At 38.7% G+C, this 26,976-nt stretch overlaps 3 protein-coding genes across 6 annotated transcripts; 1 reads left to right on the top strand and 2 right to left on the bottom strand.

Moving 5' to 3' along the window:
• The first annotated feature begins 363 nt into the window (after nt 1–363).
• Nucleotides 364–17,567, top strand: eya3 (EYA transcriptional coactivator and phosphatase 3). 4 transcript variants are annotated; one of them, XM_053490029.1, is made up of 19 exons: nt 364–476; nt 2,710–2,806; nt 2,920–2,969; nt 3,050–3,138; nt 3,280–3,348; nt 3,805–3,871; nt 5,134–5,180; nt 5,524–5,661; nt 10,070–10,149; nt 10,291–10,471; nt 10,574–10,707; nt 10,832–10,915; nt 11,037–11,126; nt 11,220–11,278; nt 11,965–12,125; nt 12,480–12,594; nt 12,672–12,793; nt 12,883–12,983; nt 14,496–17,567. In XM_053490029.1, exons 2-19 carry the CDS (start codon nt 2,774–2,776, stop codon nt 14,574–14,576), a joined length of 1,701 nt encoding a protein of 566 aa, XP_053346004.1. In that variant the 5' UTR covers nt 364–476; nt 2,710–2,773; the 3' UTR covers nt 14,577–17,567. The 4 variants fall into 4 exon arrangements, with proteins under 4 accessions (XP_053346004.1, XP_053346003.1, XP_053346006.1 ...); XM_053490028.1 differs by having other exon boundaries at nt 5,134–5,243; XM_053490031.1 differs by lacking the exon at nt 5,524–5,661.
• A 189-nt stretch (nt 17,568–17,756) lies between these two features.
• Nucleotides 17,757–24,102, bottom strand: LOC128515804 (XK-related protein 8-like). Its single transcript, XM_053489990.1, has 3 exons — nt 23,672–24,102; nt 18,764–18,954; nt 17,757–18,666 (listed from the first exon to the last, which is right to left on the bottom strand). Exons 1-3 carry the CDS (start codon nt 23,977–23,979, stop codon nt 17,888–17,890), a joined length of 1,278 nt encoding a protein of 425 aa, XP_053345965.1. The 5' UTR covers nt 23,980–24,102; the 3' UTR covers nt 17,757–17,887.
• Nucleotides 24,103–24,658: 556 nt separating this feature from the next.
• LOC128515805 (XK-related protein 8-like) lies at nt 24,659–26,669 on the bottom strand. Its single transcript, XM_053489991.1, has 3 exons — nt 26,132–26,669; nt 25,736–25,926; nt 24,659–25,403 (listed from the first exon to the last, which is right to left on the bottom strand). The coding sequence occupies exons 1-3, from the start codon at nt 26,437–26,439 to the stop codon at nt 24,688–24,690; spliced, it is 1,215 nt and encodes a 404-aa protein (XP_053345966.1). The 5' UTR covers nt 26,440–26,669; the 3' UTR covers nt 24,659–24,687.
• Nucleotides 26,670–26,976: the final 307 nt, after the last annotated feature.

Below are 26,976 nucleotides of genomic sequence, written 5' to 3'. Positions count from 1 at the left end.
ACGTTGTTATTATTGTTATATTATTATTATTGTTGTTGTTGTCGTTGTTTCATTATTATTATAATTATTATTGTTGTTGTTATATTATTATTAATATTATTATTATAATTATTAACAAACTTTCTTTTTGTTCAATATGTTTTGATATATCTGCAGTTAATAAGAAAATTATTATTATTATTATTATTATTATTATTATCCAAGTTGTCTTATCGTTTATTATATATATATATATATATATATATATATATATATATATATATATATATATATATATATAATAAAATAATGTGAAATTTAAAGGAATAGTTGTTGAAGTTAAAGCGGTGAAAACCGGAAGCTCCTGGCAGTTCGCGCTTCCTGCCAAATAGTTGTCCCTAACAACCCAGGCGCTTCACTGTAGTGTTTTCAGTTTTCAGCCCCGGAGGATATTTTAGCTTTAGCTAAATCCTCAACTCCAGCGACTCAGTATGATGGTAAAGATTTATTTATTCTATATGTTTATATATATTCATATGTTTATATGGTCGGATTCTGAACGCTAGCTGCATTTTAAGGTCATGGAGTAACCCTCGGGTTAGCTAAGCTAAATAATACACGCTAGGCTATCGCTGTGGCTAGGTGGCTACGCTAATGCTAGCTTGGGCAAATGTTTAAACTAATATTAATCATCATTTTAAAAATTGCGACGTCGAAATTAATTTTCAGTTTGAAATTATGTTAAAAAATATATTGACGTTAATGCGTGTGAGGTTACACACGGTCCAGGTTCTGATTTGTGCAGACAGCTCGTCCTGCTAATACCGTTAGCTTTAGCTAGCGTGTGCACGCGCTAAATGTTGTTCTTTAAAAATACACTCAGGATGTTCAGAAATATATATATAGAGAGAGAGATAAACGCATATTAAAGTCGCCTAAATGGTGGTCATAAAAACAATATTCTCGGAAATAAGTCATTAGGAACAACAATAATAATAATTTAAAAACAGCTAAAGTTAAGCCTATACGGCTGGGTAGAGCCTCAAATAGCTGTGTATCCCCTAAATAGGGAATAACACAGTGCACGTGAATAATGGCCTCTCCACCCTTTTCTAGTGCACTCTGTGTTGAAGGCACGTCCGTTTGGAATGCGGCTATAAATATCTTTTCTTTCACTGGCAAATGGATTGAGCTTCACCTTCAGCCCAGACACACTCGCCCTTGATGCACAGACACACAGCTGAGTTTAATTTTAACTCCTAGATAAAGGAGTGCTTCATCCTGACGCTTTAACACTGTCCCTCATCCTGAAGTGGTGTTTATGACAGGACAAGAGGGGAACAAAAACAAACCTGGATAAGCTGGAGTAGCTGTTTTTATTCATTAAGGGAGGGTTATTATTCTTTGTTCGTTTGTTCATGGGATGTGTCATGACCTGTTTCTCATCAGTGTTTGGAAAACAAAAAAAGATGATACTATGACTGGTATTTTTTTGTTTATAAATTCTTCATAGATGCTCCTTAAAGTATGCTCCATAGGATCAGTCTAAATAATTTCACCAGTATGTACATACAGCATGGTTTATTTGAGCTATTTCAGTTTTTATGCATGTTAAATTAAAACAATATTCCCTACAAAATGCAGAATGTGTTAGAGGTCACACTGAGGGATGGCGCAGGCGTTGTTCAAACTGCAGGCAAATCTGATTTGTTTGACAAATCTGACCTTTAGGACTGAGTGTCCACACTGTTACTCGAAAGTAATCACATAGGATTATCAGGCAGCCCAGATCCAGCACATTGTTGAGCTTGCTGCGGTGGTAGTGATGGATGTGGTAACGATGGGATGCTGTAGCACGTGTGGTGTGTGGACTTGAACTTCAGCATTGCATTGACGTCTTTGCACTTCTCCTGTGTCAATGTCGCACTAACCTCCTCAAGCTGGTTCCATGTCCATTCCACGTGAGCGTGTGGACTTGAACTTCAGGCATCATGTTGTGAGTGATGTAGTGGGCAATTTAAAATCTGATTTAAGACGATGACAAATCGCTTTTGGATGTGGTTCGGATTTCCAGTGTCATGGCTTTAAGTCCAGCTTTCGTTTCTCTCTCTCTCTCTCTCTCTCTCTCTCTCTCTCTCTGTGTCTGTCTGTTTGTGTGTGGAGTTTGCATGTTCTTCCCGTGCTTGGTGGGTTTCTTTCGAGTACTCTGGTTTCCTCCCGCAGTCCAAAGACAAGCAGATAATTTTCCAATTTTTAAGTTGTAAAGAAATATGGGTTGCATGATTTTTATTTTTGATCACTAATTTAACATGTGTAATATATGTACACAACTAGCTCTCTTGTCCATAACTTAAGCAAAACCTGATTGAGGTTCCGAATTTTTGCTGACTTGACTTGACTTGGTATTCAGTCCTGATGTGTTGTAACTTGTCTTGAAGTCTGCAACCAGATCTGAAAGAACGATGGGAAATCCTGGAAATCTAAGTGTGAGCTTAGGAGGCGTTACATGGAGTATTTCTCACGCAAGTTAAATTTCCAGGGGTTTCCCATGATTTGTTAGAGCTCCTAATGGTTCTCAAATGGATTTTGGATGACAAATGGGTCACATACAGTAGATGATGTAGACATGTAGTGCATTAGGGATGTGAAGTTGAAGCAAAGAAATCTTCCTATAGCTCTCACTTACTAAAATTGTGTGTAATAAATGTGTGTGTTGTGTGCATTATTCAGGGCCTAAACAGGTCCAAGAGGAGCAGCAGAGTGTAAATAACCAGACCCAACAGGACGTACCGTCATGGAGGAGCCGCAAGAGGCGCCGGAGCTCCCGGTCAGTCCACAGTTTTTTTTTATTTTTTTATTTACACATTCCTGAATGCATTAATCTCTTTGAAATTCCAGAACCTTCTGACCAATAAATACTGTGTGTCCATGTCTGCACAGGCAAAGAAAGCAAGGCACGACCCAGAAGCCGGTCAGGAAGATAATGTGAGGTAATTCACTTTTATTATCTTTTCATTTAGACATTTTCAGTATCTCACACACTCCTAATAATCGTTATTCCTGTATGTAGAGGCGAGGTCGTTCACGAGAACAGACCAGACGTTTTAGGCACTGATGTCACCAATTACCCTCCATCGTCTGCTGTTCACCTAGACCCTGGTCTGTATACATCATCTTTCTTCATTTTTATTTTATTTTATTTTTGTTTTATCTCACTGCTAATAGAATAAAGAAGATCAAGGTAACATTAACTGTATCTTTACATTGTAATTTTTAAATTTGCTTTTTGATGTCTGTCAGTTCCAGGGAATCAAGAACACACAAATCAGCACATATCAGGCTGTGACTCAGACCGCACCTATGCTAAAGGTATTATTATTTTCTATACATAAAATGAAACTGTAAACTGAGTGTGCCTGTACATTTGAAGATATTTGCTTAAAAATTTTTTTTTGTAGATATGTAAAGTGAGAAGATATGCTAATTTGCTAATATTTTTCAAATACCCAAAAAATGTTCATCTCAAAATCCAACAGATGGTGCTGTAAACTTTTTTTTAAATACACGCTTATGAACAATTGAAATCTACTTAATAAACACGACTTTGCATCTTTATTCCGTGCACTTCATGGTGCACTTCATGCACAAACTAAAAATTTTTTGTTCATTCTAAAATTTACCAGATGGCCTGTACATTTTTAAAGTATTTTTAAACGTTCACAATTAAATTCCATGTGAACAAAGTCACAAGCACATAAAGTTATTAATATAAATAATATAGTAGTAATAGTACTAATGTTTTTTTTTTTTTTGGTTTTGTTTCAGTGGAGACTTGCAAAGAGCTCACAGCTGCAGAATCTGAATATACCTCACAGATCTACCAAGGAAACAAGTAAGAGCTTAGGACCGCCACGAACAGAGATTTAACTTGATTGATCTGTCATAGGAGGATTAATAATCTGATTTAATTTAAGCTCTTGGCCTTTATTTGTTACAGTAACTAATCTTTAGGACTGTAATGTGTAATTGGTACTGATTTTTAAATTGCCAAAGTTATGCTGTTAATTTTGATGAGAGCGGCCCCGCCTATTTTAGTCAGCCCGATAGCCACACCTCCATAGAGCACATTGCTTTCTTCCTCGCTGGCAGATAGACGCCCACCTTCATCATTAGATTGAATCGCCGCAAAGGCCACACCCCTATGTACTGATAGGGATAGAAAACAATAAGGTGCTCTTCCCCTTCAGGGTATAGAAGAGTATAGTCCTGGTGCAGAACAACAGTGGTTTGAAATCAGATTTGAGTGGATGGAGCAACAGAAAATTAAACCTTGATGATAATAATAATAGCTATAAAATATGCGTTGTGACTTTTTACCAGTAATTTATAAATCTAGCTGTTTACTTTTGAGATGGTTATTCCTCTAGTAGTTATTTGCAAATTGTATTTTGAATGTTTGATTTTGAGTTCGTGATCATTTTTGCATATTTTTTCTTCGAACCAGACTAATAATTGTTCAAAGTTTACCAAACCGCAAATATACTCTGAGTTTTTTTTTATGGCCTTTTTGTGGCAATATATCATCATACATGTGTTTTAATGCTAAACTATTTAGAAGAACGTAATTTACTAATTTTTAAACGTAAATATTAACTTAAATTTCCATCCAAAATATAATTCTGTATACATTTCTTAGTGCTGTAGAGAGAACGTGAAGCAACTGTAGATGAAAAACGCGACTTGTGATGGTAAATTGTTACTGTTATTACCCTACAGAACTTTATACCAAAGAAAATGACAGCACATGACAAAGAAAACGCACTGCATGAATTACTGTACATGCAGGGGTAACATCGCTATTTTATATTCTAGCACTGTGGGAGATACAGCGGTACAGCACTGTACAGTATACGGATTTAGCTCTACAGCCCTTTTTTTTTTTAGGATAATGTATAAAGCTTAGTTTGTAATGAAATTAAAGTCTTTCAGGAGCATGTTTAAAATTTAAACTGAACCTAGGTTTAAAAGAATGTACAATGGAAGATGAAGGAGAGGGACCCACAGTGCTACAGGAAATGCAACAGTTTAACTCTTGTATTAATGTATACTGGACTAATCTCTCTCTGTCTTTCTCTCTATCTCTCTCTCTCACAGCCCTGCAGTTACTGCATACGACAGCCAGGTGGCGTTCTCTTCCCTGGGTCAGTCAGCAGCATACAGCACCTTTAGCCAGACAGGCCAAACCTACGGCCTGCCTCCATTCGGTCTGTCCCAGCCTGGAGCTTTACTCTATACCACTTTTTATTTTTATTTTATTATTATTATTTTGTATTTTTTTACCACTCATGCTCTGACTGCATTTAAAGCACCAATTCACCGCACACGCAGCTTCCATTCGCATTTCACATTTCCACTCTTGTCGGCTTCATCTCATTCTGTCTTTGCATTCTCTTTCTTATGTGTCTGTGTGTGTCCTCTCCTTTTTTTTTTTTTTTTTTTTTTTATTTTGCTCCATACCTCCACCCTACACCCGTGCGGCTGTAGGTGCCATGTGGCCGGGCATTAAGAGCGAGCCCAGGCTGCAGGACGTGTCCGCCACCGGCCAGACGCCGTTTCTCAGCTTCAGCACAGCTTATACTTCAACTCAGCCGTGCCAGACCCACTACTCGTACCCCAGCCAAGGCAAGGCGGCTCCTTTCCTCCCTCCCTTACTCACTCACTGTTTTTTCCCCCCTCTGTACTTCATTTTATTTTTACAAATGCTAGGCTTCTCATGCACTGTTCATGCACAGGAAAGGACTAGGACGCCATGTTTTTAAGACTGCGCATGGTTGGCGAAAATAAGTGCATTAAGTGAATCGCTTATTGACTTTCAAGCAAAATGTAGACTCTAAACTGGCACTCATATTACTTTGCCTTCTTCATTAACACTAGAAGCGCCGAGCAGCGGTCATTTGACCGCAAGGGGGTAAAAAAAAAATAATGCTTCACACTCTATCAATTTCCAGGACCCTCCTTTCATGACTTTTCCTAGTTCTGTGAGCTTAATCACCCTGTATGCTTAAATTTTTAAAATCGCACCAGTAAAAGCCAGTATAAAGCTATTTTGCTCTTATTTATGTGAAATCGCTGACAGCTGCGCGCCGGTCATGCCGTTTCCTGCCTTTTCTAACCTGCGATTCTCATTTCTCTCAGCAGATGGCGCAAGGAATCACGCATACTATTTATGCGTCATTCAGTGCGTATATGTAACTATCTTAGGTTTCATTCCATATATGCAGTTTTTATATATATATATATATGTTTATATATATGTTCTGTTAGAAGCTTCCGTGAAATTATCTCTAAAACAATATTGTTTTACATATTACATATGTAATGGCCCCTCCTGAGAATATAAAGCCTCATTATTGAATGTAAATAAATCAGATCTACCACAGCAGATAATAAACTATGCTATGTCATAACCGAAGCAAACACCACGATTATGCCTCGTTTCGTTCAGTGTTGCTAGGCAACGGACCACGCGCCTAATCGGCGGAAACGTGGTTCACTTTGCCGCGGTGTATTATAAACCTGCGGAATGTTTCACTGCTTATGCATAAAAGCGAGGGAAATGTGGAAGTGATGTGTGGCCACTGAATGAGAACTAAATCAAAGATTTCAGTAACTACACTGAGTGTAACATCTGCATAGTGACACTAAACAGCTGAACACCTTCACTTTTCAGTTTACCTCTGAGAAAGAAAAAAAAGCTGTATGTTGTTTGTTTATATGTAGAATGTTTATAAAAGTACACGAAGTAGGCGTGCGCGCGCGCACAGACAGACACAAACACACACACACACACACACACACACACACACCTCCCCTCGGTCAACATCTAATGACCGTCGATATGCAAATGAGTCAAGACGTAGCCTAATGTGGTGTTGTGTTGGATTTCAGCGTCACGGAGTGGAAAGACTTTGAAGAAGTTGCAGCGTTTTTTTTCAGTTACAACAAGCACAGCAATGAGTCCACGTTGTTTCACTGTTTATGACATAGTGACACCAAACAGCTGAACAACTTCACTTTTCTGTTTACCTCTGAGAAAAAAAAAGCTGTATTTAGTTTGTTTATATTCAGAGTAACACCTTCCAACCACCTCTCATAGTCTATTGTTAGTTTTAATGATTTGGCTAAAACTAATTATCACTACATAAGTACCCCAACACCATTGATCATGAGTTTCAGCTGAAACTAATTCTATACATGCAACAGAAAATGTAGATGCAGATTCCAAATGTATAAAGATGCATGCTATATATATATATGTGTATATATATATATATATATATATATATATATATATATATATATATATATATGTGTGTGTTTGTGTATTCGATGCATGCTATATATGTGTGTGTGTTTTTTTTTTTTCTCAGAGGTAAACAGAAAAGTGAAGTTGTTCAGTTGTTTAGTGTCACTATGTCATAACCAGTGAAACAATGTGGACTCATTGCTGTGCTTGTTGTAACTAAAAAAAACGCTGCAACTGCTTCAAAGTCTTTCCTCTCCGTGACCGCTGTAATCCGACACGACACCACATTAGGCTACGTCTTGACTCATTTGCATATCAACGGTCATTAGATGTTGACCGAGGGCTCAGGGGAGGTGTGTGTGTGCGCGCGCCCCCACTTCGTGTACTTTTATAAACATATAAACAAACAATACAGCTTTTTTTTTTCTCAGAGGTAAACGGAAAAGTGAAGTTGTTCAGCTGTTTAGTGTCACTATGCAGATGTTACACTCAGTGTAGTTACTGAAATCTTTGATTTAGTTCTCATTCAGTGGCCACACATCACCTCCACATTTCCCTCGCTTTTATTACATGAACATAAGCAGTAAAACAATTCGCAGGTTTATAATACACCGCGGCCAAGTGAACCGATTAGGCGCGTGGTCTGTTGCCTAGCAACACTGAACGAAACGAGACATATTCGTTGTGTTTGCTTCGGTTATGACATAGCATAGTTTATTATCTGCTGTAGTAGATCTGATTTATTCAAATTTAATATTGTTTTAGCGATAATTTCACGGAAGCGACTTCAGAACTAAATCGCTGCTCTGAGACGTTCAGAAGCTTCCAATAGAATGAACAAACTAATAACATTTTCTCCATACGATATAAAATTAAGTAGAGCTTTCCTTTTTGTTATAGTACAAAGCCCCTAGATGGACAAAGGAGGAGAAAAAACGGCAGAAAAAAGTCAAAAACTTTGGGTTATAATTGCAAACATGACTTGTTTTTTCCCTCTGACTTGTTTTTTTCCCTCTTCCTTTGTCCCCTTAGAGACTCTGTAGTAGGTTTTCTCAGTTGAATATGAAAAAAAGATACCGCTGATTATCAACGCGGGAATGAATGGCGCATTGTCCAAGTGCAAGTTGATCTTGGAGCTAAACTATTTGCTCTTGGTGAAAGCGCCATCTAGCATCATTGTGTGTCAGCAGCAGCTTCCCATTCAAAACAATAGGCGGTCAAATGACCGCTGAACCGCGTTATTAGTAGGTGACACTGGCGCGGCGCTTCTAGTGTTAACGTGTATTGCTTAGCCTTGCTCGCACTCTCTCTATTTGAATCCGCGTTTCATAGGAAGACGCTCATGTTAGTTCATCCTCCTTGGATTTTTACATCACACTTTGCATCAGGCTTTGCTTCAGTTGTCGTGCAACAGTGTTTGTCATTCTGTGTCATCTGTCCTTTAAAACAGCATCCTACACCAGGCTTACGTCACCTCGTATCCAAGCTTTTTTTTTTTTTTTTTTGGTCATGTTTTGTTTTTGCTGTAAATACAAAAGCACAATGTGGACCGCAATGTTGATACTCAATCCTTGCAGCTGAAACAATGCCTCTACTCTAGGAACGGCATTGAATTATATTCAGTACAGGTAGTCCTCGATTTACAAACATTTAAGTTGCGAATTTAGCCACATACGAACAGACCACAGTTCTTCAAACCCATGTGTTGTACAAAAAATAGACACTGCAGTGCACCAGATACCAATATTTACAATTATATACAATATTTTCAGTGTGTAAGTGAATGTATAAAATGTTCAAAAGTCCTGTTTATGGTATGTGTTTGTGTTTATGGGAGAAGTAAGTCGGTCTCACCGGTTTCAATGAATCCGGAAACACGATGATGATAGAAAATGTCTGTCCTGTAAACTATAAATCATAATTTCCGAAAATCTTCAACAAAACAGAGTTTACAGTCCAATACGGTGGAAAACAGCTCCAAGACAAAATGGCGTCCAGGGTTCCCTTCGCGATTCTCTTTTTTTTAAGCGTGATTAGAGTTTTAGTAAACAGGTGTAGGGAAATTGAACAGAGATTTAGGATTGGTATGTTTTACTTTGTATATTCATGTCAAAGGCGTATAAGACTTTGTCGGACTTACGAACGTGAGCTTATTAACAAGTCGGAGACTGCCTGTATTAATAATAGGCTTGTTAATAGCGACTTTAATACGTTATACTTGTTAACTATGATAAGAGATACATGTCACTCGTATATCATGTGCTTCACGACATCCGAAAGTGATCATTCTCACCAAAAAACCTTGAGATCCCGCAGGTTCCCCCCTGACTTACCAGTAACCCCACTTTCTCAAATCAGAGTGTTCACACACACGCTGCATCCACGTTAAACATAAATGTTAAAATATATTATATTAACCTAGAAAAATGTTGCAGTCAGGAATGCAGTCTAGTTTTTAAATTGAAAATAACTTGGATAAAATATCCTTACAACTATAAAGTTGAAGATGAATGTAATAAAATAAATGTGTGTTTTGATTCTGTGGTGTAATTCAGTCTCGTCCAAAGTTTAGCATACAGCCAGGGTGTTGTTTTGCTTGTTTTTTTCTTCGAATGATAATACCGATAATCATCAACCATCATTCACATCCATTTCTCACAAAAAACAAACACAAATGTTTCCATTCTGTTGAATGTTATAATTTCACCACCACAGATCCTTTTCCTTACCCGTCTCATACATGCTTTTTTTTTTTTTATATAAAAAAACCCCCACATATTTTAGGTTCCTGTTTCACTACGTCCAGTGTGTACACGAACATCCCAACAGCCCCTGCCGTCACCACAGCCCCCGCTGCACATCAAGTGAGCTTAAGCATTTAAGAAAAAAAATATATAAGAATTTGGTAAAATGTAAAGCTTTTATTAGGTTAAAAATAATCTCAGAAATGTTTCTATGAAGCTTGCATGGTCTTACTACTACTACTTCTTTTTCATTACCTGCAGGATTTCTCCAGCTACAACTCTTTGGGACAAAACCAGTTCCCCCAGTATTATGTCCCTCCAAACAGTTATCTCTCACCTGCACCCTCCAATAACGAAACAGACGGAGACAACGTCTCTTCGCCACCTTACACGATCGTTAAGATTGAGGACAGTGCCCCCACAGGACTTCCCTGCTCTACAGGTACCTCACATCGATCTCAGTTGGTCATAGTGTTGCACAATGTTGTTGTTGTGTGTACAGTGTGTGTATATATAAATTGTGTGTGTGTTTCGTTCTCCATAGCTGCAACTCCAGCCAGTGTGACCCTGCCTGACAGCGCTGCGCAGGACGAAGCCGCTCGCAGAAATCCTCCACCCAAAGCAAAAGCCAAAGCAAAGAAATCGGACAGCGGACAATCTACAGACAGCGACCTGGAGGTAGAGACAACGTGGCAGTCTTAATAACGACACCAGAAAAACAAACAAGCGTTTGCTTCTATAACCTCACTCTATTTCTTCTTTTTTTTTTTCTTCTTCTTCTTCTTTTTTAAACCTTTCTCAGCGAATCTTTTTGTGGGATCTGGATGAAACAATCATCATTTTCCATTCCCTTCTCACAGGGTCGTTTGCACAAAAGTTTGGCAAGGTACCCCTGACTAAAATTTAAATCTGTGCATTATATGTACTGTACACTCATCTTCTGTTTCTCTTGTTAAAATAGCTATTGTTCTGTTAGCTATTTGGGTTTTTACATTCTCTCTGTTCAGGATCCATCCACGGTGCTTAATCTGGGACTGCAGATGGAGGAGCTGATCTTCGAACTAGCAGACACGCATCTCTTCTTCAATGACCTGGAGGTGAGCTTTGCTTCTCATTTGTGCTAAAATCACTGGATAACTTTGAAATTAAGCCTGCAGTCTGTACGTGTGTGTTTGTGTGTGTGTATTTAGGAGTGTGACCAAGTCCATGTTGAGGATGTGTCCTCTGATGACAATGGACAAGATTTAAGGTAATGCAGAAGAACCGTGCAACACTGTAAAAAAAAAAAAAAAAAAAAAAAATTTCTATGGTGTACAACTACAGGTAGTCCCCGACTTACGAACGAGTTCTGCATGTTCACAAGTCAGTCTTATACGCGTTTGACACGATTGTACAATGTAAAGCATACCAATCCACTTGCCTAATCTGTCACCGTTTACCATACTGCCATCATGTGGCCAAAACCTCTATTTGTGCCAAAGAAAATAAATCTCGCAAGTGAAATGTCTCTGCGCCTGTAAATCGCAAGGAAAATCTGTGACGTCATATTTTTTATTTTTGTCTCCCAGCTGCTCTCGGACTAATTTACTGAAACTAATTTTCCCCGCCCTCATTTACACACCCAAAATATTGTATAAAATTGTAAATATTGGTATCTAGTGCACTGCAGTATCGATTTTTTTATTTTATTTATTTTTTTGTTTTTTGCACAGTACATGTGAGATACGTCTGTGATTTGACCACATCTGCGGATGTTCGTAAAAAAGCAAGTTCGTTCTTATCTGCGAAAATTCGTACCTCAAATGTTCGTAAGTCGGAGACTACCTGTGTATTTACCCTGGTGTATCTTCGTATCTTGGATTCTTACCTTAATTGATGTATTTTCATTATGTCATGATGGATCAAGTGTAACGTCAGGTTCGTATCCTCCTTCAGCAACTATAACTTTACGAATGATGGGTTCAGTGGGACGGGCGGAGCAGGAGGGCAGAGCTCCAACCCGGCGGTGCAAGGCGGAATAGACTGGATGCGCAAGCTGGCCTTTCGATACCGCCGCCTTAAAGAAATCTACAACGGATACAAAGGGAACGTAGGAGGTAAACTTTATTAAGATCCTAGAAATACAATCTGGACTTACTGATTTTCATGTTGAAGCCGATGATGACAGAGAAATACTGGCGATTTAAATAAGGAAGAGAGTTAGTAATAAGAAAACAGTACAGCTGATGGAACTGAAGAACCACTAGCATCATCAACTTCAAATCCTTGGAATATAAATAAAATCACTGAGTTTATATGCAATGAATTAATAAAACTGATGAACTAAAGAGGATGAGGAGTCTAATCAAGAATTATACTGATCAATTGTGTTCATAGGATTAAAGATTATTTTTTTTTAGCCACAACAGGTAAAGATGTTTGATTTTATTAAGGCTGTTATCTGTGTGCAGCTCTGCTGAGTCCCCAAAAGAGGGACCTGCTGCTGCGAGTGCGCAGTGACATCGAGACTGTGACGGACAGCTGGCTCAGCACCGCTATCAAATCCCTCCTGCTGATCCAGTCCAGGTCAGGATCACCACGTGTAACTCGCAGAGAATATGACTTTGTTGGACAGAGTTGTTTATGTTTGTGTGTGATTTCAGGGGCAGATGTATGAATGTTCTGGTCACCACCACTCAGCTGGTTCCCGCTCTGGCTAAAGTGCTCCTGTATGGACTCGGGGACGTTTTCCCCGTCGACAACATCTACAGCGCCACCAAGATCGGTACCGTCAGCTCTCTCTCTCTCGACTCCTTATTTAAGATCTAGCCGGTTTACGTTTGTTTTGTGTTAATAGTTCCTTTTGATCGACAGGGAAGGAAAGCTGCTTTGAGCGCATTGTGTCACGTTTCGGAAAGAAGGTGACCTACGTGGTCATAGGAGACGGCCGGGAGGAGGAGTTTGCCGCTAAGCAGGTAAAGTGAGAGAGATCTGAAGAGGTAATGATCTGATATAGTGATTCCTGAGAGAACAGCATAAAAGTAATTACAAAGACGCACACAATGCACAGGAAACACAGATTACACATGTGACTGAAAGTTAAACAAATCAAGGTCAAAGAATAATAAAAAAAAAAATGTAAGTAGGAACAAAAAAAAAAAGCTAGATGTATGCGTGACTCAATAAATTAATATAGCAAATGAAAAGTTTCAGTAATTAAGTTCAAAAAGTGAAACTCATTACGTACAGACTATTTCTATCCATTTTTGTAATAAATCATGACCTAAAAATGAAAAAAGAAAATAGAATATTCAAATATAAAATATGAAATAATGAAAATTAAAAATATATATATAGACTCTTAGAAAATATAGATTTAAAAAAATCTTGTATAAAACTTTTTGCTGTAAAATTTTGCTGTGTACTGTACAAGTAATAAAACAGAATCTGAATTGAACTGTATGTTTTTATGTAAATTTTTTGTGTAAATGTTTTAAATTTTTACTTATAGTTTAAAAATTATTGTAGACTGATTGTAAGCAGCTGCTGTGAAACTTGTACTTTAGATTTATATTAAACCGGAGACAAAAAGCCGATGTGCCGTAATATCGGAGGGAAAACAGTGTGTGAAACACGACCAAGACATCAAAGAACCCAGTTTTTAATCCTCTTTGTACCATTTATATGTGATGTATTTAACTTAATTTTTTTTTCTTTTCATTTTATATTTAAACCGTTGCCAAACACATTAAGCTAATAGGGTAGCAAATGATTGTGACCCATAGGAGCTTCAATAGTCCAAGTGTGAAAAAAAACATTAAAAAAAAAAAAAAAAAACTAAAACAGAGGGCTAGACTTGATTGACTAGGGTTAAAACTAGACTAAAATACTTCAAGGTTTCTTGGACTAAAATTAAACTAAAATGAGACTAAAATACTTCAAGGTTCCTCTGACTAAAATTAAACTAAAACTAGACTAAGATACTTCAGGGTTCCTCTGACTAAAATTAAACTAGACTAAGATACTTCAAGGTTCCTCAGACTAAAATTAAACTAAAACTAGACTAAGATACTTTAAGGTTCCCCTGACTAAAATTAAACTAAAACTACATTTACATTTGGGCATTTGGCAGACGCTCTTATCCAGAGCGACTTACATTTTTATCTCATTACACATCTGAGCAGTTGAGGGTTAAGGGCCTTGCTTAAGGGCCCAACAGTGGCAACTTGGTGGTTGTGGGGTTTGAACCTGGGATCTTCCGAACGTAGTCCAATGCCCTAACCACTGAGCTACCCCTGGCTAAAACTAAGCTAAGATACTTTAAGGTTCCCCTGACTAAAACTAGACTAAAATGCTCAGACATTTAGTCGATTGAAACTTAAAAAGATAAGATTGACTAAATATGATAAACTAATGGGGACACTTGACTATACAACACATCTAACAAGTAACACTGTGTGTGTGTGTGTGTGTGTGTGTCTCTGCAGCACAACATGCCGTTCTGGCGCATCTCATCTCACGGAGACCTGGTGTCTTTACACCAAGCTTTGGAGCTGGACTTCTTATAGAGAACACACACCCAGGCTCTCTTTCTCGTTCTTACACACACACAAACACACACACACACATATACAGACACACACACACACCTGATGAGGCTGCGCAAACAGAAGAAGAGTTTGCGCCTGCAGGAAATCCTTCCACTACCTTTTTAAGGCAGCTAAAATCCCCAGGCACGAGCCTGGCACTGCGATAATATCTTCAGATGTACACAAGGATGGCAAGAATGATCCGGAAGCTGGCCCTCGCTGCTGGCGAAAGCACTGCGTCTTTTTCACGAGCGATCTTGTTCAAACTGGATTCACCAAAGGAAAGACCAAAGCTCTGTACTGGCATTATTTTTATTTTTTGGGGTTGCATCTTTTTTTTTCTTTAGTTTGTGTGCCTCATCCTGAACTCTTTCTTCTCTTTTGCACTCGTAGAGGACTTGACTGGTGGTTGAGCCTGAATGTGGATAGGGAATAGCAGTAGAGTTTTCTCTGCCATTTTTCTTTCTTTCTTTCCCATTTCATCGACCCAGTCTTTCAGGTGGTCTAGAGGGCGAGCGGCGAGACGATTCACCACAGCTGGATTCACACGACTGGATCGATCAGACTGGCAACATTCATATATTTCTATTCTATTCTCAGCATACTCACTCACTTTTATCGTAATCTCTTGGCGCCTGAATTTAGAGAGGATGAAGGGGAGAAGAAAAAAAAAAAAACGGTACATCAGTTTGTTTCCTTGGTCTTTTACGCGTCCTGTATGTTTGTGTAAAATTTGATCTTCAGTATCGATCCTCATCTATAAGCATCCTAGGTAATGATCTGACTTGCCGTGTATTTTAAATGGCAGGATATCAAAGGAATACTCCAGTGTTTTACGCTAAATGGATTGTAATGGTTTATTTACAGACATTCTAAAAGATCGAGGGTTGTTTTTAAGGTCCTGTTCGTGAATACGTAATAATGCAAATTCGGTAAGGTTTGAGGATAAGGTTCATGCTGTTTCAGCTTCCTTTCAGGTTTTGTTTAATCCGTACAGTAGAAACTATTTTAAAAAAATAATAGTAATCAGTGCTGGACAACTAAGCACACCAGAGCGTGCTGTTTATTGAAAAACAATCAACTGTTACTAGATTATTTGTCTAATAACAGCACTCAAGTGTTTTATTCCACAGCATTTACAATGTTTTATTGGTGCGTCTTGTTATATATTTTTTCCACCCCGTTACGTGTACATGAAGTTCCCGCACGTTTTATCGCTTATGTTATAGCAGCTATAAACCTCCGTTCGGATTCTTTTTGCCTCATGCACAGCTTATCCAAAGGGTTTAAAAACGTAGTGACAGTCGTCGTCTTTAGGGAAAGATTTCTTCTGTAATTGGTAATGAAGCTTGCTCACATGTGGAACTGCTGTTATGGAAAAACAATCAACAATCGAGAATCCAACCACTAGTAATAAAAAAAGTCTGTTATTGTTTCTTAAAGAAATCAGTAGATGGAGATTAGGTGGGGAAAAAACACTAGAGTATTCCTTTAACATTGTTTTTCCTTAGCAAGCAGCACGTATTTAGCGAGTCTCTTTCTGCGCATTATGATGCTGAAATCCGCGGCTTCCACGAGACAGCGACAACCCTCTGACGTACTTCAGCTCATTACCTTCCCTGCTCCACGCCTATCATCATTACAAGAGAAAAATATCTTCCAGTTATTTAAATGCGGGTTCTTGTCGCAGTCGAGATGGTCAGTGTTATAAACTTCCTCGTGATGTCCTTAACAAAGCCCACTGTGGTGATTCTTAGACTTTTTCCCTTTATCATAAACCTCTCCGCCCAGCCTCATCTCCGAGCGCTCGCTTTCCCTGTGTCGTCACACAAACCACACGTTTTGGGAGAAGGAAACTCTGTGCAATATGTTTCCGGTCAGCGACACAAACGACGACGAAGAAAGACGGATGTTTCTGGATGTCGTGAGATTGTTGTGAGATTCGACTGAACCGGTCCTGAGCCTGACGAAGAAGAAACACATTTTTCACACAAGCAGCTTCGACTGAATTTACGAATGTGGACTTTTGTTTTTTTGTTTTCCCTGTACTTATTTATATTGTGCCTTTTAACTATAAACCTTACAGTGTATCATCTTTAAAGGGATTTGCTGTAATACTGCAAATGTTTAATGGTTTTGTTTTTGTTGCCGTCATGTGTGTTTATAAAGTCACAGTAAGTAAAAGTGTTCCTCCGTCTTTTTTTTTTTTTTTTTTGTCTGAGTTTTTACTTGATTCTGAGGCTTGGTCTAACTCATGCCTAAAATGTTATTGTACATAGTCTCTCCTCCCTCGACTTGCAGTCTCTTGCTTGTTAATGCACGATTAACATCGTGAGCAAAGAACGTTCGCTGGTTTTTTACCGCGACAGCGTTTTTCATACACGTATATGCAGAGCGACCAGTCTGTTTGCCGCCCTCTGCAGATCACTTTGAGACTTAAAACGCATGGACAATCAAGGAAACTTCAAAAGGCAGCATTTATAAATCTGAAAAGCTGTTCATGCTCAAACCTTTAGGTAAAAAAAAAAGGGAAAAAAGTCTTTTCATATGTATACCATCTCTCTCTCACTATTGTCAAGCTTTTTTTGTTTTTTTTTCATGTGAGCGTGTGTAATTATATTTGAGCCAAGGCTCGGTCTGATAATGAAGCAGCTACGACAAATCATTTAGCGCTGTAAATATGTTTTGTGTGTGCATTTTAGGCTGTTTGTGTTCTGCAAGTATGAATGATTTTTTTTTTTTCCGGCAAGTACTTTAACGTTGATGTGACTTGACCACGTTACATAGGAAATAGTTTACTAACTACTCTGATGCAATTTCTTTTATTTCTTGTTTTTGTATTTTTATTGTTCTGCTCTGTTCTGTTTTTTTGTTGCTGACCGGAACACTGTTCTTGGCCCGGACAAGTTTTCCCTGTGTATTATAATACTATTTGTGGCAGCATAAATAATAATAAATAAATAAAAACAATTCGTCTCGCTCCTGTAAATGCTTCTTATGAATTTGTATTAAAGTTGACTTTTTTTGCTTTGATTCTTTGTTTTTAGGACCATTTTAACCCTGTCAGGGTTGTATTACGGTCCCATGGCAAACTGATTAAAACGGTTCATCCAACCAATTATAAAAAATAAAAAAAATAAATGAAAAAACATGTTAAATAGTAATCTGATTTCTTTATAAAGTATAAACATTTTAAAAAGCAGGATGAGAATGTGTACATGCTCCATCATACAATATATTCACATCTTATATACATTATGTGCAAAAACATCCAAATCCTAAAATGCAAATTAGCAGTAGAAATTCGTAGCCATGCATTTCATCCTTTTATTGGCTCCTTTTAGTGGAGTTTGAGGTGTAACGCTGTGGTCAGGTTCAGTTTCCGTTACATCTAAAGATTGCAGCATCATCATCCTCATCATAGGAGGCCCATCGACAATATCGGAGAACGCTGCTGCTGCCCTCACCGGGGTCTGCGGCTTCACATCGGGCTGCATCGTTAACTTTGGGTGTTTAGGATGTAATTTCCAATAATAAACCAGTTTCAGTAGAACTCCTAAAACATACGTTATCATTAATAAACCAATAAGTATGTAGGGATTAATAGGGAATGGACTAAGATGAGCAGATTCCACAGATCTCCTCCACCACCATAATCCTAACAGCAGCATGGTGTCCGCTCCCATAACCACGTGGTAGATGATTCCTATGAGTTTCGTATTTCCGCTCGTTACATTAAACCAGCTGAAGTACCAGATGAGGCCTACGGTGGCCCGGTACAGCCATTCTCCAGCTTTAGTGTCCATGAAGTCTGTGTTCTGCCACCAGGCCCAGAGGACCAGCAACGTCCACAGGGACAGGAAGTGTGCTGCAATGTAGCAGGGCAGGACGGAGGCGAAGAGGGACACACACACCACACGTGGACCAATCAGGAACAGGTTCCACAGGAAGTAGATGGCCGAGGAAGACCATCCCATTTTAAGCTTTTCGGGGATGAACGCACGCATGTCGCGATGGTAGGACAACACGGTGAAGGACAAGGAGGACAGAGAGCCGACGATTTTAGCGACTGAAAAGAAGGGGGGGGGGGATAAGGTTATGAGATAATAGCTTGAGATTGAGACTGTATGCCAGATCTTTTCCTATGTTTCTGAGATTTCTCCCACCTGTAAATGGTTCCATCTCCTGCGTCTCCATGATGAGAGCCGTCATCAAGACGAGCTGTGGAGCGCTTTCGGAGAACGCCTCGAACAGGCGCAGCATGCTGAGGTCGTGATTGAGGTACACCGCAACCCCCTTTTGGTAAAGGTCATTCTGTTTAAAACTGCTAACTGAGATCTCCATTATAGCTGCAAACCTATTCAAGGGAAAAGGAGTGAAATATTTCAAAAGGACACAAAGCACAGCTGGCCAAAATTCGTTTTCTTTTAAGCTAAGAATCAAAGGGATCAATAGTCAATAATCAAATCCATTACTATCCCTTAATACCTAGAATCTTCTGATACGACTATCACTCTATATTACACTACATAACCAAAATTTATCAATGATGGTTGTGTCTATAATCACCAATCTATATATATATATATATATATATATATATATATGTTTACGTATATCATCAATGTCAATGTTTAAAATCATATAGATTAGTGATCAAATTATGATTTAAGAAAATCATTATTTTATGAATCAAATTTTTTTTAAAAAGTCTTTTAAATTAGGAAACAATAATAATTAAAATAATATGATATAATTTAATCAAGCTTTGACAAAATTAATCATATTGATCCTAACCTAAGTTTAATAATTAATTAATAATAATTAATTGAGATCATAAAAGACATAAGACATGACTGTTGGGAAATTAACAGGAAAATAAAATTGTTATACATCTTGAAAAAATCTCAAAACTTTCTCAGATGAAAATAATTTAAGCCGTCAGCGCTAGTCATCAATTGACTTGACTTGGCCGCAGTCGATCGATAGTTTAGGACTGGAATTTCCTACAAGTCTACCTGAGTCTCTAATAACTACCTTCTACCATCTCAGGGAGTTTTTCCTTGCCACTGTCGCCCTCAGCTTGCTCACCAGGGACAAACTGGCCATTTTGATTCATACACACTCACATTCCATACAAACTTAAATAATTCTTTTGATTGTGTAAAGCTGCTTTACGACAACGACAATTGTTAAAAGCGCTATACAAATAAAATTGAATTGAATTGAATACACACCCTGACTAAAGTCTTGTCGCCTTTCCAAGTTGTAGGAACAACAAATAATAACTTGACCTCTAGTTGATCATTTGGAATCAGAAGTGGCTTACATAAAGGGCAAAGGCCTCTAGATTATGCCTATTTTACCTAAATAAAATCTCATCATGCCATGATTTTTTAATTATTTAATTAGGACAGGAAGGTCAGACTTTGCTTAGACAAAAGTCTTGTCACATCTTTAAAGGATTCACCCAATCACAGATTAGAGCATCACCTGTGACAAATACTATAATTAACACATTTTAGGTGTGTAGATGAAGAACCCCAGCACACGCAGCCTTCACTTGAAATGCATCCTGACCCGACAGCATGCCAAAGATTCAACAACAGACCAAAGTGCTGATCATCAAGAGCCTGAAGATTAAGTCCCCTACTGAGACATCTTTAATGTATATAAACCTCAAGTGAAGATAGGAAAAAGATTTGAAGAAACTGGTGTTCATGACAGTTCATGACAGGCCCAGATCAGGCAGACCCCATAAGACAACTGTTCGAGAGGACGGTTTGTTGGTTCAACAGTCCAGGGCAAGTCCCTTTTCAACTGCAGCAGAGCTACATAACAACTGGTCACCAGAAACTCCTGTATCTACAAGAACAGTCTGCCACAACACTACTGACTGATATCAAATCTCCTTTTCATCTTTAAGATCCTAGAAAATCTGATTGGTGGATTGCATAGCAGCTATGTTAATATCTACATAGGAAAACCTTACACGAAATGTATGAGTCAGGATTTAGGCCTCATAGCACAGAGACAGCACTTGTTAAAGTAGTAGATGACCTCCTACTGGCCTCCGATCAGGGTTTTGTTTCTTTGCTTGTGTTACGTGAACTTAGTGAAGCTTTGACATGGATCATACATTTACATTTACATTTAGGCATTTGGCAGACGCTCTTATCCAGAGCGACTTACATTTTTTTTTTATCTCATATACATCCGAGCAGTTGAGGGTTAAGGGCCTTGCTCAAGGGCCCAACAGTGGCAACTCGGTGGTTGTGGGGTTTGAACCTGGGATCTTCCGAACCGTAGTCCAATGCCTTAACCACTGAGCTACCCCTGGCCATCATAGTATTCTCCTTCACAGATTAAAAAATGTAGTAGGAATTAAGGGAGTGGCCCTCTCCTTGCTCAGATCCTATTTGATTGATTGATTGGTATCAGTTTGTAGATTTAAATAGTGACTATTCTGCCTGTTCCAAAGTAAAGTTTTGTGTTCCACAGGGTTCGGTTTTAGCCCCATTAATATTTTCTATTTACATGTTTCCTCTAGCCAACATACAGTAATTTCATAAAGACATGGTATTATTTTTTACTGTTATGCTGATGACACACAGTTACATATCTCAGCAAGGCCAGATGTAAAAAAAACTGTTTAATAAAGTTGAGCAAAAGGTTAAGGCCTGGATGTTAATTAACTTTTTTCTGCTTCTTCTGCTGACAAGACAGAAGTTCTGTTACTATGACCACATGGAGCTAGAAGTAAGCTTTCTATCACACTATACAGGTAAAGAAGGACATTTTCACAGCTTGCCACACGCAGCCGCGGCAAGTCGCGGGATCCCTTTTCTCGATACGTGCGTTTTTAATGGCGACATTTGTAATTCTGAATGCACATTCTGTTCCTTCATGTACAGTAACGGTAAAAGACGTTGTGATTATGGATTCCAAAGTTTCATTTAAAGCTCATGTAGATATTACCAGGATAGCATTTTGTTCATCTCAGAAATATTGGACTATTGTAATGCCTTACTATACCGCTTACTTCTATAAGTGGTATAGAAGATGAGTGAGTAAGTGAGTGGTATGTCTGGATGCTGTCTTTCCCACTCTCATTGGTCACTCAGTTTTGTTGAAGTAGAGTGATTGCCATCTCAGTTTTTCCTTTCCTTGCTCATCAAGGACAATCTGATCATTTTAATTTATACTCTCACACATTTCATACTTATTTCTGTTCTCAATATACATGCTTCCCCTGGGTAACATCATTAGAAGACGTGATTAGTTTCCATTGTTATGCTGATGATACCCAATTATATATCTCAACAAAACCAGACGAAATACCTAAATTGTCTAGAATAACCGAGTGTGTCCAGGACATAAAAGATTGGATGACCAATAACTTCCTTTTACTAAACTCAGACAAGACAGAGATATTACTCATCGGCCCAAAAAAACCAGCACACAACAGCTTTCACAATTCAGCCTGCGTTTAAAAGGATGTACTGTTACTACTAGCTCAACAGTAAAAGACCTGGGCGTAATATTAGACAGTAACTTGTCCTTTGAAAATCATATTTCCAATATCACAAAAACAGCCTTTTTCCATCTTAGAAATATCGCCAAACTTAGGAGCATCTTATCCGTATCTGATGCAGAAAAGCTAGTTCATGCATTCATGACCTCCAGACTGGACTATTGTAATGCATTACTAGGTGGTTGTCCTGCATCCTCAATAAACAAGCTTCAGTTAGTCCAAAATGCAGCCAACAGGGTTCTCACCAGATCCAGAAAATATGATCATATAACCCCAATATTATCATCCCTGCACTGGCTACCTGTTCAGTTTAGAATTAATTACAAAATAGTATTACTTACATACAAGGCTTTAAATGGTTTAGCTCCCACATACCTAACCAGTCTTCTAAAACGCTATAATCCACCACGCTCCTTAAGATCACAAAACTCTGGACTTCTGGTAATTCCCAGAATTTCAAAATCTACAAAAGGGGGTAGGGCCTTTTCATATTTAGCTCCAAAACTTTGGAATAGCCTTCCAGACACTGTTCGGGGCTCAGATTTCCCAGTTTAAAAGTAGACTCAAGACGCATCTCTTTAATCTGGCATACGCGTAACTCATCCCATAACTTCATACTTCAGTACATTTATTCTGAATGGCAACTACGCTAATTCTCTCCATCTGTTCTGTACTTTTCTACCCATCCCGAGGCATCTGGAGATTGTACCAGCTTCAGTAGACAAAGGCCAACCCTGCGAGGATCCTGAGGCATCCAGAGAAGGACCAGCTCCAGCTGAATTCTGCTTTATTATGATTGGAGCTACACATCCTGCTCCTGTGCTCCCAGTGATCCAGACCCCATCTGCCCTCTGCACCTACTGACTCATCCCTATGCTGAACTGGACTTCATGTTAATTGAAAGAATTTCTGTTTTATTGTACTTTCAGCTGCATAACACACATGGTGTTATATCATCTCTATCTGTTATCACCCAGATGAGGATGGGTTCCCTGTTGAGTCTGGTTCCTCTCAAGGTTGCTTCCTATTGCCATCTCAGGGAGTTTTTCCTTGCCACTGTCGCCGTCACCCTTGGCTTGCTCAGAGACATTTCATTCATTCATCTCATTATTATCTAGACACATTTTTCTACATCTACATTTTACGTCGGACCACATGAGAAACAACAAAGTGTTTAAGTTTAGGGATTTAACACAGTGTTTGTCGAACTGACACTCTTGTGGCTATTTGGATCCAAAACTTTATTCAGTACCTCCTGATAATATTACTTCCAACTAAGTCGATTTTGTTTAGAAATCCTTGCATTGAATTGCAGACTATGACAACATCAGATTCACTGCATGAATGGTTGAGCATGTGTAGAGCAAATATGTCATTTGGACATTGTTTGCAGTTAAATATTGATAACTAAGACAATTAAAAGCAAGTTTCAGAGTGGACACAGAATGTTTAGTTTATCTGTATTTCCTTTTAAGTAATTTTTGCAGTCTTTCCCTCTGATTGATCTCAGCTACATAAAACCAAAAACAAAAGCACAAACCTGAGGAAGACTCCGAGCTGGAAGATGTGCACCAGTGCCATTAATCTGTGCCTGTCGATAAATTTCTCTACTTTACTCACTAGTTCTTTGGAGGTATCGCAATACCAGAGCCAGCTGAAGATCTGCTGGAGCACCGAGGAACTGAGCAGCAGAAAGATCAACAGTCCCATGCTGAGGTATTTCTGTTCTTCATAGAGAGACACTACAGCCCATAGATCCAGCACTATATCCACAACGAAAAGCACCAGAGACACCACGGAGAACCCAATGTCTGTCAGAGCAAACTTAAAAGGAAAGCTTTCCTCCATTATATGCGGTTGGGTCTCGACTGAAAAATGAAAGCAAACATATTTGTACTGTGCAAAGTGGGGGGAAGCTGAGGCTCCTCCCTTGTTGCGTAAGACATCCGCGTGTGTATAAAGGTCTTCGAGAATGAGTCACGGTAATGCGATAGGCTGGCAGTTTCCAAGAAATGGAATTCTGAGGATATTAAATAATACACTTTTTACACACAGACACACAAACACACACACAGCCAGAACATTACAGAATGAGTGTATTCATGCATTTCATACAATTGATTACACATTATGATTATACACATTATGTACAGTTACAGTCTGTACAGCTGAGTCAGCTGAGCAATCCTTAAACAACAACTAAAGACCTATCGGTTTCTTCAATATTTGGGTTAATTCCACTCAAGAAACAAACAAAATACTTCTCAACAGTGTTTGATTGATGGTTATTAGTTGTAAACCACGAGTAAAGGATCTACCAACATAGGGGCCAGGGATATCTCAGTGATTAAGGCATTGGACTACAGTACGGAAGGTCTTAAGCTCAAACCCAACGACCACCAAGTTGTCCCAGTTGGGTCCTTGAGCAAGGCCCTTAACCCTCAACTGCTCAGATGTACAGTATAATGAGATAAAATGTACAGTAAGTATTTCTGGATAAGGGCGTCAGCCAAATGCCTAAATGTAAATAAACCGTTTCCTCAACTTTAATTCAGTTTAGCAGTAGAAATTTACAGCCATGTGTCTTATCCTTTTGTTAATACCAACTAAAACTGTGACTTCAGGTTCAGGTTTAGGCTCAAGAGTCTCACTCGAGTCCAGCTCCAGACTATCAGATCCTGCATCATTGTTCAGATTTATGTCTAAAACCGGTTTGTTAGGATGACATTTCCAGTAATAAACAAGTTTCAGCAGGACTCCTGTGATGTAGATGATCACTAACAAACCAATAAGTATGTAGGGATTAATAGGGAACGGACTAAGACGAGCAGATTCCACAGATCTCCACCACCACCATAATCCTAACAGCAGCGCGTTGTCCGCTCCCATAACCACGTGGTAGATGATTCCTCTGAGTTTCGTATTTCCGCTGGTTACATTAAACCAGCTGAAGTACCAGATGAGGCCTACGGTGGCCCGGTACAGCCATTCTCCAGCTTTAGTGTCCATGAAGTCCGTCTTCTCCCACCAGGCCCAGAGGACCAGCAACGTCCACAGGGACAGGAAGTGTGCTGCAATAAGGCAGGGTAAGACGGAGGCGACGAGGGACACACACACCACACGCGGACTAATCAGGAACAGGTTCCACAGGAAGTAGATGACAGAGGAAAGCCATCCCATTCCAAGCTTTTCAGGGAGGAATGCACGCATGTTGTGATGGTAGGACAACACGCTGAAGGTGAGGACGAAAAGTGACCCGATGATTTTAATTACTGGGGGAAAGAAAAATCATAATTTTATAGAATTTCATATAAATTTTAATTTTAATATAAAGTTTCAATACTTTTCATATATGTCTCTTTTATTGCATATTTTGTACTGTACAGTTATGTTATTTTATTTTAATTTTATATTTTATTTTGTTCTTTCTTAGTTAAATTTACCTTCTGTTTTCCTTTTCATATTTATTTTTTCTATTTTATAGTCTTTTATTTAAAGCATTTCACTGCATATCGTATGTGTATGACTATGTATGTGACAAATAAAATTTTAATTTGAATTAAAATAAATTTTTTACTTTTTTGATTTGAGGATTTTTTCTGACCTGTGAAGTGTTGCATCTCCTGCATCTCGAAGATGAGAGCCGTCATCAGGACGAGCTGTGAAGCGCTTTCGGAGAACGCCTCGAACAGACGCAACGTGCTGAGGTCGTGAATCATGTACATGGTCAGTCCCTTTGAAAAACGGTCGCTCTGGTTAAATCTGCAGATTGAGATCTCTAACACTGCTGCAAACCTTCAAATCAGGGGAAAAACGAATCAGAGCGCACTAGGCACCATGCACACTCTCATTCGGACCCACTTTAATCGAACTATTGTAACTCCCTCTCTCCAGGAAATAGACTTTTAGAGATATACATGAAGATTAATATGTCAGACTTGAAAACAGCTCTCTTGGCAAAAACAGAACTTTAGGACTAAAAGAAAAGAAAAGTGCAAACCTGAGGAAGACGCTAAGTTGACAGATGTGCACCGGCGCCATTAGACCGTGTCTCTTGATAAATCTCTCTACTTTGGTGTCCAGGGTTACGGAGGAATCCGAGTACCAGAGCCAGCTGTAGGTCTGCACTAGAATCGAGGAACTGAGCAGAAAGAATATCAACAATCCCATGGAAGAGTATTTCTCCTCCTTATAGAGGCAGTCTATGGCCCACAGGTCCAGTACGACATCCAGGAGGAAAAACAGCAGAGACAGCAGAGAAATCAGGACGTCTGGGAGAGCTAAATGAAAAGGAAAGCCTTCCTCCATGCCACTGGATTGGTATGACTCCTTGTTGAGTAAACAAGAACAGCGTACAGTTTTTACCTGTGTGTGAGAGACTAATCCCTCTGTTGTGTCAGACAGCCTGTTTGGAAAGGAGGAGGGAGGAAATGAAATAGGAGACAAATACTGGCATCGACAAGCCTGGACAAGATTTCCCGAGAAGGAACGGTGACAGTTCGGAGCATTTCTTGCCAGCAAGGGATTTGCAACCAAGTATTAAATGTTATGTACATAATTTTACTTTGTGATTATCTGTTCCTATATTTTTGCTCACTTACAATGGACACCAACGGTACAATGTTCAAAACAAATACATATGTGAGTATCAGAAAATTAAAGCTGAAATGCCGATTTTATTGTGTAATATTTAGATGATGTCTTTATGTACAAACGTCTATATTGTGTAGCAACAACAAAAGAACTGGCCTTGGTGTTCCAGTTCTTTCAGATGAGACTATATATGGTATAAGTCTTTACTAAAGAAACTGATGCAAAGACATGTAGTTGTCAAAACCATAAATA

Source organism: Clarias gariepinus, chromosome 28 (genome assembly GCF_024256425.1).
Source record: "Clarias gariepinus isolate MV-2021 ecotype Netherlands chromosome 28, CGAR_prim_01v2, whole genome shotgun sequence".
Taxonomy (NCBI): Eukaryota; Metazoa; Chordata; class Actinopteri; order Siluriformes; family Clariidae; genus Clarias; species Clarias gariepinus.
The sequence above is the reverse complement of the archived record's forward strand: the minus strand, read 5'-3'. Positions and strand labels throughout refer to the sequence as shown.

Excerpts from the sequence above, each read along its gene's own strand:
- eya3 (XM_053490028.1), top strand. The coding sequence starts at position 2,774 with ATGGAGGAGCCGCAAGAGGCGCCGGAGCTCCCG. Across the intron at positions 5,244-5,523 it reads CTACGGCCTGCCTCCATTCG|GTGCCATGTGGCCGGGCATT; the intron begins GTCTGTCCCAGC and ends GTGCGGCTGTAG. Across the intron at positions 12,794-12,882 it reads CTACAGCGCCACCAAGATCG|GGAAGGAAAGCTGCTTTGAG; the intron begins GTACCGTCAGCT and ends TTTGATCGACAG.
- LOC128515804 (XM_053489990.1), bottom strand. The coding sequence starts at position 23,979 with ATGGAGGAAAGCTTTCCTTTTAAGTTTGCTCTGACAGACATTGGGTTC. Across the intron at positions 18,955-23,671 it reads CAGCTCGGAGTCTTCCTCAG|GTTTGCAGCTATAATGGAGA; the intron begins GTTTGTGCTTTT and ends TCCCTTGAATAG. Across the intron at positions 18,667-18,763 it reads GGAGATGGAACCATTTACAG|TCGCTAAAATCGTCGGCTCT; the intron begins GTGGGAGAAATC and ends CCTTCTTTTCAG.
- LOC128515805 (XM_053489991.1), bottom strand. The coding sequence starts at position 26,439 with ATGGAGGAAGGCTTTCCTTTTCATTTAGCTCTCCCAGACGTCCTGATT. Across the intron at positions 25,927-26,131 it reads CAACTTAGCGTCTTCCTCAG|GTTTGCAGCAGTGTTAGAGA; the intron begins GTTTGCACTTTT and ends CCTGATTTGAAG. Across the intron at positions 25,404-25,735 it reads GGAGATGCAACACTTCACAG|TAATTAAAATCATCGGGTCA; the intron begins GTCAGAAAAAAT and ends TCTTTCCCCCAG.